The following is a 14,898-nucleotide window of genomic DNA, read 5'->3' on the forward strand; positions in this document are numbered from 1 at the left end:
TGAGCAGGATTGAATAGTGCGCCGATCCGATGCAAGCAGCCATCTATCTTCTCCACTTGGTCCTAAATCCCCGACGGTGAAGCATATAGAGAAGAAATTTCCAGTCAACGTGATCATAAGCTTTAGCTATATCCAACTTGCAGAAAATCCCTTACGCATGAGACCTGTGACAAGAATGGAGAACTTCATTTGCAATGAGGGCAGCGTCTATAATCTGTCTTCCTTTTATAAAAGCACTCTGATTACAAGAGATGAGGTTGCCTAATATTTTCAAAAGCCGAGTAGATAGGATTTTAGCAACGATTTTGCATGGACTCCCAATCAAGCTAATAGGTCTGAATTCGGAGAAAGAGTTGGCTCCTGCCACCTTAGGGATGAGGGAGATAAATGAAGCACCGAGACCCTTCGAAAGTCTCACACGGCTGTGGAATTCCCGGACAAAGAGAAGCAGGTCAAGACGAAGCATGTCCCAGAATTTCTGGAAGAAACTGATTGGAAATCCGTCAGGCCCAGGCGATTTATCCCCTCCCAATGCGTCAACTGCAGCTTTGACCTCCTCCTCTGAGAATTTTGCTTCCAGAGACTCGGCTTCTGCTGGAGTCAAAGTTCAGAAGGGCAGATTGTCCAGGCGCGGTCTTATCCAGTTCTCATCCGACAGGATGTGTATGAAGTGATCAATAGCAAGGGCTTCGATCTCATCTTTGTCTTCAATTCTAGATCCATTGTCCAGAATACTTGAGATAGTTTTCGACCGAGTGCGCATATTGGCCAAGTTATGGAAGAACTTGGTATTTTTATCACCCTCCGCTACCCATCTAGCTCTAGATTTAATCCTCCATGATGCTTCTTCTTCCTGAGCTCTAGTCGAGAGGATTTGGATTATGGCAATTCGCCGATTCAAAGAGTCCAGTGGTAATGGGGAGACTTCAGCCTGAGAGTTAGTATGCTGGAGTTCAAACATTAGCGCCTCATATTCAATCTCCCTCAGCCTGACCTCCTGCTGGTGCCACTCCTTGATTTTGGACTTTAATAGTCTAAGCTTGCACAAGATTCTATGCCCGTGAAACCCCTCCACCTGGAACTCGAACCACCAATCAGATATTTTGCATCGAAGGGAGTCAGAACGGAACCACGCCAAGTTGATTCTAAAAGGTTTAGGACCCCAGTTGACTTCGTCCACCAATAGGAAGATCGGACAGTGGTCAGAGGTAGTACGAGGAAGGGCAGATTGAAGAATGGAAGGGAAGGACTCAATCCACTCCAGGGAAAGGAGGAATCTATCCAAGCGGGAATGGATTGGAGCCGCCTGACCGTTGGTCCAGGTGAACCTAGCTCCCAAGAGCGGCAGGTCAACAAGTTGCTGATGCTGAATCCATTCAGAAATTTGTAACATTGCGGCCGACGGCCTTCTGGATCTGGAATTGTCTTTCGTGTTGCAAGTAACGTTGAAATCTCCGACCACACATGAAGGTCCTGCAAAGGAAGCCCTGGCCTGGGTTAACTCTTCCCAGAACTGATATCTAGCAGAGTCGATGTTAGGACCATAAACAACAGTGATAAGGCATTGAAAGGGAGAGGACTTATCTTGGAGATTCACGATGATAGAGTGGGACCCTCTGGATGAGGATAAGAGGTCCCAATTGGACGATTTCCAGGCGATCAAGATCCCACCCGAGGACCCAACTGCATCCAAGGAGAACCATTTGGCACCCCATAATGAGGAAAGTAAATGATCTTTAAAGGTGGAGACCTTAATCTCCTGGAAGCAAACGACATCAGGATTATTTTTAGCTATAAAAGCTTTGATCAGGCTCCTCTTATGCCTGGAGCCAACCCCCCTCACATTCCAGGAGACTATCTTCATTGGATAACCACACTGCCTTGGTTGCCCTGACGCCTAGAAGAAGATTTGGATGTTGAGACGAACCCCGGGCTAACTTCAAGACGTAGAAGCTCGCAGTTGGTGGGGATTCTTGATAAATGTTTGACTGGCGACCGGCCGCTTTCGATGGGTCGGCCTCTGTTTTCAATGCATTGGAATAAGGCAACGTAGTCTTCCATTCGATCTCTAAAAGATAGGCCTAGGGATCTCCCAACCTTCCCTACGGCTTCCCTCATCCAGCGCTTTTTCTGCATTTTAGAGATTAGGCCCGCTCGATTACACTCTGGGGGTGGGGCTTCAGGTTGGGTTTTGGCTATCATCTGTAAGGGTTCCGATTAAGGACTTCAGAGGAGAGATCTTCATTAAACAGAGTAATCGAGCCCAGTTCCTTGGACTCAGAAGCAGGTCGGGACGAGGAAGCAAGGGAGGATTGGGAAGGTGGGCAAGATTGATGATCCAACAGGCAATCATCAGACAAGTAACGTCCTTTGAATACATTGTCCAGGTCAGAGAAAGGGTAAGGATGGGAAGGAGCCGAGATGATAGGATGAGGAGGATGTTTGGAATACTGTGAGGAGGATGTACTCTTGATAACAAAATATTTCTTGTGTGTCTAATTGAGGTCGTCTCTTTTTAAAAGGGGGATAAACCCATTGGTAAATACTTCGTAAAATTGAATGGAATGTGAGAAGAACTTTGCATATATCATCCAATTACGTCAGATGTCACCCTCATTAAGTAGTAAGAAGATATAAAAATAGTGAAACTTTTATTTAAACTGCCAAAAGAGTACTAATCGGCAGAGGATCAAATTTTGAAAGGAGCTTCTATTCCTTCACTGACAGAGCCTTATGTAAGGCTTCAGATATTCTCCTTGGCAAGTGATTTTTTATAATGTTGATGTTAATGCACCTGACAAAATTACATTGGTCTCTTCCTCCAGTTATATTTAGCTCACGTGGAGGTCATGGTGGTAGAGGAGACTATATATGTACTCATTGTGGCCTGACAATCATACTTCGGACTTTAGTTAGGATGTTAATGGAAAACTCACAAGGATTAATCAAGCCCTTATAATAGAGGATACTTCTTCCGCTGGTAGATCCACTATTCTTTGGCTTCGTCTAATCCTAGTGGTGAACAAATCAATGTTTCATTCTCACAAAAGGAATATGCGTGTTTTCTAGCTTTTAGTGGCTCCACATCCGACAACAATGCTACCTCTACCTCTACAGATAACTTAGCTCAATCAGGTAAAGCATGTCTTTTGTTATCTTTTGCCTCTTCTTAGATCATCGACTTTGCAGTATGGTGTACTAACAAGCTAACAAAAAATATATATATACTATATCATTGACTTTGCAGCATCTGACCATGTTTCTAATAATCGAAGTCTATTTTCTTCTTTTGATGGTGTTTCGCAATTACCTCTACCTCTACAGCTAACTTAGCTCAATCAGGTAAAGCATGTCTTTTGTTATCTTTTGCCTCTTCTTAGATCATCGACTTTGCAACATCCGACCATGTTTCTAATAATCGTAGTCTATTTGCTTCTTTTGATGGTGTTTCGCAAATATTTCGATTACTTTAGTTGATAGTACATTGTCTAATGTTATTTGAGTTAGTACTACTCAACCTAATGCATCAGTCTCTGTGTCATTAGTTTTATATGCACCCAAATTTCCATTTAACCTTTCATCTGTAAGTAAACTAACAAGGTCCTTGAATTGTTTCGTGTCATTCTTTCCTTCTTATTGTGTGTTTCAAGACCTCAAGATGGGTATGACGATTGGTGGAGGTCGTGTGAAGAATGGTCTATACTACTTGAAAAGAGAACCGGTAGTTGCGACAGTATTTCTTTCAGATTCAGTAATTCGATGGCATCGTCTTTTGGGACATCCCTCTATCCAAAATCTACATACTCTCATCCCATCTCTTCCTAAGATGCTAAAGTTGGAGTGTGAAGCATGCGAGCTAAATAAACAATATAGAGTTCATTTTCGATCCAGAATTAATTTAAGTGATGTTCCATTTAAATTAGTCCATATGCAAGGACAAATTTGAGTCCTAAGTTTGTTAGGTTCTAGATTATTTGTTCTCTTTATTGATGATTACTCTAGCATGACGCAATTATATTTAATAAAGAATAGGTAGGGAGTCTTTCATATATTTCAAAAATTTTATAATGAAATAAAGAATTAATTTGGTGCCAAATTGTGCATGTTAGATAATGCCTTAAAATTTCTTTCTAAGGACTTTCAAACTTATTTACAAAGTCAGCGCATCATCCAAAATGGGATAACTGAATGCAAGAATAGACATATGGTGGAAGTGAATCAAGCCTTGTTACTAGGAATGAATATTATACAAATCTTCTAAGGTGATGTAGTTCTTACTATGTGCCATTTTATCACTAGGATGCATTCATCAGTTTTAGATGACAAAACACCGCTCTCGATGTTATTTCTTGATCAATTAGCTTTTCATGTTCCTCCCAAAGTTTTTTGTTATACTTGCTTTGCTTATATATTTAGGTCAAGTCACATAAATTCTTGCCTCGCTCAACCAAGTGTATTTTTCTGGAATATTATCATACTCAAAAGGGTCATCGGTGTTGTTCCACAACTCTTAAGAAGAATTTTGCAACTGCTGATGTAAACTTCTTTGAAGATGTTCCCCTTGCCAAATATTTCCTTCAAATTTTGATGTTGAAATACCTCTGTCACATCAGAAAGATTTCACACAAACTTATTACAGAAAAAGGAGAAAAGACCAGACATTATAGACTATTCTTTTTCAGTTCATACAGTCAACTACTGCACCTACTAAGGTTCTTAGTTATTATGAGTCTCTTGAGATTGAAGATGATCTTCCTATTGTGGTCCGAAAAGGTAAATGTTCTTATGTTACTCATCATATTTCCAACTCTTATCACTTTTACCTATTTATCCACAAATTATCATAAGTTTGCCCTTACCTTGTTTGATATATCCATTCCTAAATTTGTCTAGGAGTTGTTGTCTAATAAAAATTGGAAATGAGTTATGAATGAAGAGACGAAAGCCATGTACTCTAATGATACTTGAAAGCTGATTGATCTTCCTTTAGGTAAGACTCTAAATAAGTTTAGATGTGTATACACAACTAAGTTCTTGCCATATGGGTCAATTTATCATTATAAAGCTAGGTTGGTTGCTAAGGGATACACTCATATTTATAGTGTAGATTATCTTAATATATTTTCCCTAGTGGCTAAGATTAATTTTGTTTGAGTTGTTATATCACTTATTACGAATCATGATTGACCTCTTTCAACTGTATGTGAAGAACACATTCCTACATGGAGACCTACACGAAGAAGTTTACGTAGAGCAACCTCCTGAGTACGTTACTCAGAGGGAGTTGTCTAAAATATACATGTTAAACAAGTCAACATATGGGTTGAAGTAATCACTACGTGCTTGGTTTGAGATGTTCAATAGTGTAGTTGTATCATTTGGACTAAAAATGAGTAAAGTAGATCACTCTATTTTCTCAAAGCACTCAACCTCTAGATGTATACTTCTAGTCGTGTATGTCAATGATATTATAGTGATTGGTGATGACTTTGGGGGTATTAAAAAGTTGAAGGAATATCTTCAAACTGAATTTCAATCAAAGATCTTGGCCTTCTTTGACATTTTTTGGGCATTGAAGTGGTAAGATCGAAAGTTAAAATAAATCTGTCAAAGAAAATATACTTGTGACACGTTAAAAGAGACAAGGATGTTGGAAGCCAAACCAATTGATACTCCAATGGACCTTTATTTCAAACTAAAAGTTGAAGAAGGGGAATTGTTAAAAGACCCTGATATTTATAGAAGACTAATTGATAAACTCATCTATTTAACCATCACTAGGCCTGATTTTGCCTTTTTCAATTAGTGTAGTGATTCAATTCATGCAAAGTCTGAGGACACCACACACTTAACAACAATTATGAGGATCCTCATATATTTGAAATGTTTCCTTTGGAAAGGGTATCCTATATAAAGCTCATGGCAGATCAGGACATGATAGAAGATCGAATATGTGTTATTGCACCTTCCTAGGTGGTAATTTAGTTCCTTAGAAGAGTAAGAAACAGAACGTAGTTGCCAAATCAAGTGTTGAAGCTGAATAGAGATCAATAGCACATGCAACTTGTGAACTTATATGGTAGTAGAATCCTCGAAGAATTGAATTTCAAAGTTCACGTTCCAATGTCTTTACATTGCGACAATTAAGTTGCAATATTTATTGTCAAACCATGTTTTTCATGAGAGAACGAAGAACATAGAAGTTGATTGTCATTTCATTTGAGAAAAGGTTTCTCAGGGACAGATCCACATACCTATTTCATCTCATTATCAAATCACAGACTTACTAAGGATCTTGAAAAATCTCAGTTCGACAAACTTGTTTCTAAGCTAGACATGCAAGACATCTATGCACCAGCTTAAGTGTTAATAGCTGGATATGGGCCTATGGCTCACAAGTTTCTAAGTTTTGTCTTGGGATATGTTGGATAAAATTTTTTGTATCGGGGGCATTTTTATTATATTTGCTTTTATTACTTTAACATAAGAGAAAGGGGGTAGGAACATGCCACCCTTAACCCATTCTTTTCTTCCTTCATCTTTTCTTCTCTCTTGTTCCTCTTTCATTCTTCTATTTTTCATCTCTATACCAGTCTTCAAAATTAAAAAGAAAAAAGTCTTCATTTAAGGACTACTAAAATCTTTTTCTGAAGAAAATCTTATCTGTAAAAATATGACCAACAGCCAGATTGATGCCACCATACATTAAGCAATAATCATTTTAAGAATAACTTACTTTAATTCCAGTCCATGGACAGACTTCTGATCATCGTCGGTGCCACAAATAAGGACCCATAAACAGAAAAATGAGGATGTTCCCAAAACACAATGAAGTTGATAAATGGAAATTGTACATTAAAATGCCGATCACTGCAGTACTCTGGTGGGGATTGGCTTTAGGACCATGAGACTGTAGAAACGTGAGAAACTTGTGGGGATGCGAATCAAAAGGGTCCACATACCCATCGTGCCCATAACATCTATCTATATTAGGTTCTGTATCCACGAACTACCGTTTGTAACAACTGAAAGTGGCAAGAACGGAAATCAGCCATGAGCATCAATCAGTGAACGTCCTCTTCCTAGAATTTCAGCAGATGCCAAGACCGGAGAAAATTGATAAATAGTATACCATCCACCTCCCATGTGTTCTACTCCTGAGCCTTTTGGACTCCAATCCAGCGGGCATAGTCCACCCACCTGTTCAAATAAAACACCATATATTTTGAGAAAATGATGATGATATAGAGGTCTTGAGTCCAACCATTTGGACCACAAGGTGTGGTCCACCCAGTGCATAACCTCCAACCTGTTAATTAATGTGCAATCAAACCCTTGCAATTGGTCGGCCCCACAATGAGGATCCCCAACTGCAAAATAACCCGATCTACTCATCAGGTGGGCCTAGCCATGAAAATAATGTGTAGCCATTCATAAAAAGCAAAATACAAACGTGGCCCAATTGATGAGGATATGGCAGATTTTTGCATAAGGTGATACTCATGATGGGGCCAACCTATTGGATGGTTTGGATGTTGTATACACATTAAAGGTTGGAACTTTTCCACGGGATGGACAGTAACTTATAGTTCAACCAGTCGAATAGAGAGAGAGAGAGAGAGAGAGAGAGAGAGAGAGAGAGAGAGAGAGAGGGAGGGAGGGAGGGAGGGAGGTGTAACGAGGTGAAATTTAATAAATCAGAGAGAGAGAGAGAGGTGAAATTTAATAAATCTCACATTAATGATCCCAGGAATGTGTTGCCTGTTCGGACAGCAAAGCAAAGTGCACTTAAAAGGATCTTGTGTTGGTGTAGTAAGGGTTCCAAAATTCGCTGTTCCACCACACCAGCCAGTATCTGATACCTGTTAAATACATCAATCAATGATCAGTAAGATTGCTTGCTAAATCTGCAAGTTACAAAACTTTGGTAATGTGGAGACATGGCTGTCTCCACATTCTGGACAACTTAGTTTTCCATGCACATGCTAGCTGATCAAAGGAAATCTGTGCATGGGTCCATCTGTATGTGGAGACAGCATGTTCAAAGTTGCAATTGCTTTGATGCCACACGCAAAGTCCACATAGCATGTTTCTGTACTTTGGTGGTTTTCTTCTTCTTTTTTCCTTTTTTTTAAAATATATATCTTCAGGGTGTATGGATGGAGGAACACAAAAAGTGGACATTGAAACCTCAGGAAATGGAGAACTGTGGATTCAAACAGTAATTTTGTCATTTGGTTTGGAGTAAGTAATTGGTAATCTACTCATTGTCCTCCCTCTGTTGGTTCTCACCTCTTCTCCTTCTGGTGGAGAATTTGGTAACTTCTATCTATTTCTCTTTCATGCCTATCTAGGGCATACGCTCTATTTGACAGGGTTCCCCCTAACTGGGTCTTTTCCGTATGGTCTATATGGGAGGTCTCCACTTCGTTTCTTCCAGGTCGATAGACATGATGAAGGTCACAGTTTTCCATGAAACATTGAAAGGTCAAACAGCGAGAGGTGTCCCCTTAACCTCAGAAATCTACATTTGACTATTTTAAAGGCATCGACGTCCACGATTCTGTAGTAAACCCTTGGGAATGGAAAACGATATCCGGCCCTGCTTTTTTCCACAAATGGAGAAAAGTAGGTTTCCTTGGAAAACCTTTTCATTTCCATAGTAATCAACATCCCCAAACACCCCCTTAACTTATCAACAAGGATATGCATTTTCAGCAAGCACGAATCAGTAAAATGGTTGAACACTGAGCTTTTCAAGACTGAAAAATTAGAACGGTTCTGCTACCTTACTGACACTAGAAACAAGTGGTTTCCATGAGAAGCAAAAACGCTTTAGCTAGCTCTATTTTACCCCATTACAACTACTGATGCCAGATAGTTATAACCCAAATCATGAGTTTAGAAGCCAGCACCGCTAGGACCTCATGGTTCAACAATTTTGGCAGGCTGTGTCGAGTTCAACTTCTAAAGCCCACATATGTATGACAAGCAAAAGATCCTCATGTCCTAAAATAATTGATGGAATTTAAGAACCTTTGACATGCACCTCTATATGGTGCAACCCACCTGCAGGGAGTGACCTGATCTTTGCACCAGGTCATTAAGATGGAGCCAACTTGATGAGTAACATGGATATAACACATGCCACGTCACCACATCTAGCCATGTAGAGGTGAATGCGGACTTAGCAGACCACAGATCTGTTGCCGAGCAGCACTTTCACCTTCCAGAAAAATCAGTTCGATTTGTTGAGAGGCCTATCAAACTTTCTGTGATTTAGCAAATCCATGCGAAGAACTTTACATTGCCTTCACTAATACCAGCTAAGATTGCTGAAGATTCTGCTAATTAGCCGTTGAGAATGTCTCCTTATAGACCATATTCAAACCTATATAACATAGACACTGATATGTGCCAGTGTTGGACACAACTAGACGGTGGCTTCTAAAGTCAGATTTGCTGACATCACTGTCCAAATTCTTAAAATAATAAAATATTGTCTATTTTAATTATTTATATGTAAAAAAGAACGAAAAAATATAGATAATGGCAACCATCATCATCATGGCTGTATACCAGCTATTTGGGGGTCAGATTTACAGATCCTATTTCACCAATCAGCATCACCACCGTTGTTGTCATCATCTTATCCTTTCCATAAGCAATTTAGGTTTGGCTTTAAATGGTAGATTGGGAAAAGTTCTATGATCAGCTACCCATTAGACATCAACATCTTTTGCCCGATGTCTTGGAACAGCGATGACAAAGGCTCATATTGACACTAGCAAGCCATCATGGTCCTCCTGTATTGAGTCTATTGACCCCAGCTCAACTATTAAACCGAAAGGCCCCAGATAGCAAACAAGCAAAGTAGGGTCATGGTCCATGGAGGGGCATTGCCACAAACAGCTAAGCAAGCAGTGGTTTGTCTTTTGTAAATTCAAGAATTTCAACTTTGTGAAATATGGATGCCCTGACTATCCCGCCTAATCATTACTCTAAACCTGAAGGTGAATCCAATGATGTTCTAATGCATCAAGAGTTTGGACTTTCTCTGAGCACTCTAGTTTCTTCAAAGTAGCAACACCTGTTAGTTTTCACATGGAGAAGAACAAGAAGAAAAAAGGATTTGGTATAGAAAAGGGTTGTAAAGAGACTAACCAATCTCTCACATCCTCATATTATTGTAATAAACCCTAATAAGGAAGAAAAGAAAAACAAGAAGAAGAAAGGTGTCCAACAAGAGGAACAAACTGTGATACACCCACAGTAAAGAAATATGAGATTTCCACCCAAATACACACACACACACACGCATGCAAACTACATGTTCTACACTCCCCCTCAAGCTGGAGTACAGATGTCACACTTCCCCAGCCAAGTGACGATACATGCCCGGGGCAGGGGCTCTGAGATCTTGGATTCTATATGATGATGACGATGGTTAACTTTGATAGAGTAAAAGCTGGTCGAGCCCCCAACTTCCCCATCTTATTGAGGAGATCAAAAGTGTACTTCCTCTAGGATATGAAGATATCACATTTGATAAGGCAACCTCTACCCCAAGAAAATGTCTAAGCAAGCCTTAAGCTTAAAGGATCAAGAAAAAAAAAAAACTGTTACACCTATTAATTTTTTTTGTCACTATTACCAGTGAAGACAATGTCATCAACATAAAGAGCTAAAACAGTGAAGGATCTGCGAGCGTTTCTAATAATCACATGCACCCCAATGGAAAACAATTTCTGAAATGACATTCCAGATTTTTTTCAAACCACGCCCTTCTCCTCAAATAAGAGATGGTTGAATACCCGGAGGAAAACTCAAATAAACTTCTTCTCAAACATTACCATGAAGAAAGGCATTCTTCACGTCTACCTAATAAAGGGACCAATGACAATAATCAGCCACAAAAAGAAGCACATGCATGGAGTTCAACTTAACAACTGGAGCAAACGTCTCCTGATAGTCAACTCCAAACTATTGTGTGAATCCCTTTGCAACTAGATGAGCATTGACTCACAATGGAGCCATCTGAAGCATGTTTGAGGGTTGAACACCCATTTAAATGCAAAAAAAAATGGGTTAATCCTCTGAGCGATCAATCAGATCCCATATTCCCTGTTTCTTAGGAGTGACTATTTCACCTATCAGTGGCGCTTTTCAACCAGGGTCAACCAAGGCATCTCTAACATTAGATGGAATAGCAACAGACGAGATGGAGGGGAATGCTTCAAAGGAAGAACAAATAGAATATAAGGACATAAAATTGCCGAGGGGGTGAGAAGTACACTAGCATTTTTATTTTTTTTCATTTTTTCATTTTTCATCTTTTTTTCCTTTTTGAAAGGTATTGATGATTTATTAAAGAGTGCTGAAAAAGCAGCTAAATTTACAAGCAGAAACATCACACACTCCATCTTAAAGTTTTCAAAGAACCTCACCCTCAATTCTCTAGTGTAAAGACAATGCACAAAAAGATGGTCGACTGATTCTGCATTCCGCATACACATGAGGAAAACATTTGGAATGATCATCTTCCTCTTGTAAAGATTGTCAACTATTAACACCCTATTCCTATCTACCAACCAAGCAAAGGCCACCACCTTTGAGGGAGCTCCAAAATGCCAGACAAAAGAAGTGTGACCACTCTGCATCCCATGAGATGCCCCACGCATCATACTGTAGAATGACCAGACCGAAATTTGCCATGATCTATCCTTCACACCATATAATCCCTCTCATCTACCAACTGGATCGAAAGAAGTACATGAACATTTTGTCTTTCGCAACACAACCGCCAAATCAGAAGAGGATAATGTGTTCTGCAAGTCAGGGGATGAGCGGTGGTCGAGGATCTCCAAGGGTTGGTCCTTTTTTTCTCCAAGCACACACCGTTAATGGCATATCCACTTACTCTAGAATGACTTCACTTGAACCCATAGGGTCATTCATAATCATAAGAGGTAACGCAACACTAATGGATGGAGTACAGGCAGCTGCCTGTGATGTGAAATTAGACACATCCTCCAAAAATGTGACATCCTATCGTTTCGAGTCATGGAATAGTAATACTTATACCCTTTTAGCCTCGTTGTATCCCAAGAAAACCCACTTTACTGAGGACTTAATTTACCCTTAGACAATCCCAAGTCATGGATAAAACACAAAATAAAGGTCTTTAGTGGAACAGAAAACAATTGCAGATTGGTTTCAACAATTTTAGTGGATAACTATTTCCAAGTAATTGAGATGGCATCTTATTGGTCAGATTGGTGCCAATAAGAATTGTCTCATCCAAATAAATCATCGAAACATTCATAAAAATTAAGACAGACCTAGTAACCTCCAGAAGATGGAGGTTGTTTTGTTCTGCAACCCCATTTTGTTGAGTGTATGGATAGGATGATTAAGAATTTTCACAAAAGTATTCCTTTGCATTGTCTTATCTAAACACTTTTACTTTCTTGTCAAAATAGGTGAGAACCATTCTAAGAAAAGTTTTAACAATGGATGACACTTCACTTCGCCATGTAGATAGAGAAAAGTCATCAATTATTGGTATTATGCAGTGTTTTAAATATCAACGATATCAACCGATATATCCCACGATATATCTTTTATCCCACCTGTATGATACAAAATGCATGGGTAGTGCCGATATATCCCATCTATTCGATCCAGTGAGCATTTTCAATTTTCAATCCATGTTTTTGTTGTAAATCACGTCAAACAAGTGTCAAATGGTTACAAATCTATGATTCTTCATGTTTTCTATGAATAATCATGGATTTGGAACTTTGATTTCAAGATTTGGGGGAGATAGGTCAAGTTGCGGAAAATAGAGAAAAATCAAATTTTCTCAATTTTTCACAAATCAGTTACAATCTTTGTTTCCAAACACAAAATTAAACATGTATATAACCTGATCTAGTAATTTTTCTTTTTCTTTTGAATGTATCGCTTGTGTTTCCATACATGTCTTCTTACGTTTATAAATTATATGAACAGACATTGAATGTACTTAAATCAGTTCAGTTGGAAAGCACATATATTAGGACCCCATATAAAGGAAACCCCTGTTATGTATATTTTTTTTGTAATGTTTTGATTTTTAAGTGTGTATTGACGTCTTTTTCAATAATCCCTAAAGTTTCATTGAAAAATTCGATCAATTTTCCAATGTTCCCATGTTTCCCAACAGCAGCGATACATTACGTGATACAACCGATATATCCCACACGATAACCCATATTTATCCATTTCCCAATGATGCAAGACATGGAAATTAAACATGATATGCAAAAAAAAAAAAAAAATCCGGCTAAAGATCATACTAAAGTAGAAACAATCACACAAAATTATACACCCTACATAAAGTCAAGCACTCAATTATGGGGAATCTTATGCAGATCCAGGCCTACACATGCTAGGGCCGGATTAGTCAAAATTATAGACCAAACAATACTCAAAGGAGGGTAAATTCATCCACACATACACAGCAATAATTCCCCCAATCCAAGAGATTCGGAAATTTCAATTTGGGGAACCCTAAGGTTGAAAAAATGGCATAAAATTTAGGATTTGAATAATTTAGGGTTAGAGTTAGGGATTTTGGGTGAAAGAGGAGTGAAAGAGAGGAAAGAGATGAACCAAAGAAGTACCGCACATGTAGACAGTAGCAATGGCCTAGACGCACGTGCGTATGATTCCGGCCGCATGTGTGTGTGGCCCACCATCCAGAAAAAAGCCAGCTTGGCCCTGATCGGCCAGGGGTGGACTCCAAAACCCCCCAAATATCAGCTCGATCCAATGCATGGTTTGTGCGTGGTGATCCACCGAAGTTTCAGCCCTCCCGTAGGGCCAAATTCTAGAAATCTGCTATAGAGAGAAAAATGGCTGCAATAGGGGATGGATTTGAAGCGTAGATGATTTTAGGAGAAGAGAAATATGGATGGAAGCTGGGAGTGAATCGGGATAGGTGTGGCTTTGCACCACGGTAGTCCACCCTTCGAAGAAGGGAGGGTTTCGCACCCAATTAGGTTTTCACAACTCAAAGAGGAGTAGGAAAAACACAGAAATTTTATTAATCGTCCATGAGAAAAAAGACTACAAGGGGTGCCTATTTATATAAAACTCTATACCTCAAAACTCACGCCATGTGCGCAACCTATTACTTGGAGACGAAGTAATCAAAAATAACAACTAATAAAAGCAATCTAAACCGTCCATGATATTCCTAATAACAATAATAAGCAAAACCTAAAGTCCTAAGTCACCTAGGGTAGTGAGCTACGATCATGAGATCCAATGATGGGATCCACATGATGATCGGGTCCACCCCAAGGAACCAAAACACAGTCATCTAACTAGAAGGCTCTCCATGGATGTCGTCATTGATCCAGATCGAAGGTGGGGCCCTCCTCGCATACGTGCGTAAGGGGGGCGTGCATGTGCGCGAGATGTCCCCATCACCCAAGGGTGCGATACTTTACGCGATAACGATATTTAAAACATTGGTATTATGTCCCTGGAAAGCCAATAATGATTGTAATGATCATGTACATAGATGATCACATGTGTTTGGTTTTACCATGAATATCATAATTAAATGTGTGGGAAACCTCAACTAAAGGGAAGGTTTCCTCTGGTTGTCCTAGGGAAAGGTGAGCTTGGACACAACAATCACTGACCAAAGGAGAGTTGTGTTTTATAGATATCATTACACTAAATTCTAAAACCATGGTAATGGGATTGGTAATTCATGAAGGTTAATTAATTGGTCATTTTGTGTGAAGGAACCAGCGATGAGTTGGGAAGAAAGGTCTTCACCATCGAAAAATTGTCATAGCCGTACTCACATAGGAGTGTAAGTGTTCACAGATGCATGTTCTT

At 39.4% G+C, this 14,898-nt stretch overlaps 1 protein-coding gene across 3 annotated transcripts in view; it reads right to left on the minus strand.

Annotated features, from left to right (window-relative positions):
- Nucleotides 1–6,674: 6,674 nt before the first annotated feature.
- LOC131230738 (protein RETICULATA-RELATED 4, chloroplastic-like) overlaps nt 6,675–14,898 on the minus strand; it is a 67,658-nt gene continuing 59,434 nt past the window's right edge. The window contains exons 7-9 of one of the 3 annotated variants that reach the window (XM_058226690.1): nt 7,737–7,862; nt 7,133–7,200; nt 6,675–7,025 (exon numbers count right to left, since the gene is read on the minus strand). In XM_058226690.1, the coding sequence (XP_058082673.1) occupies nt 7,152–7,200; nt 7,737–7,862 (175 nt within the window). In that variant the 3' untranslated portion in view covers nt 6,675–7,025; nt 7,133–7,151. Of the gene's footprint in view, nt 7,201–7,736; nt 7,863–14,898 lie in introns of all 3 variants that reach the window. The other 2 variants (XM_058226689.1, XM_058226688.1) reach the window with 2 other exon arrangements.

The sequence above is a fragment of the Magnolia sinica genome, chromosome 17 (genome assembly GCF_029962835.1).
Source record: "Magnolia sinica isolate HGM2019 chromosome 17, MsV1, whole genome shotgun sequence".
NCBI lineage: Eukaryota > Viridiplantae > Streptophyta > Magnoliopsida > Magnoliales > Magnoliaceae > Magnolia > Magnolia sinica.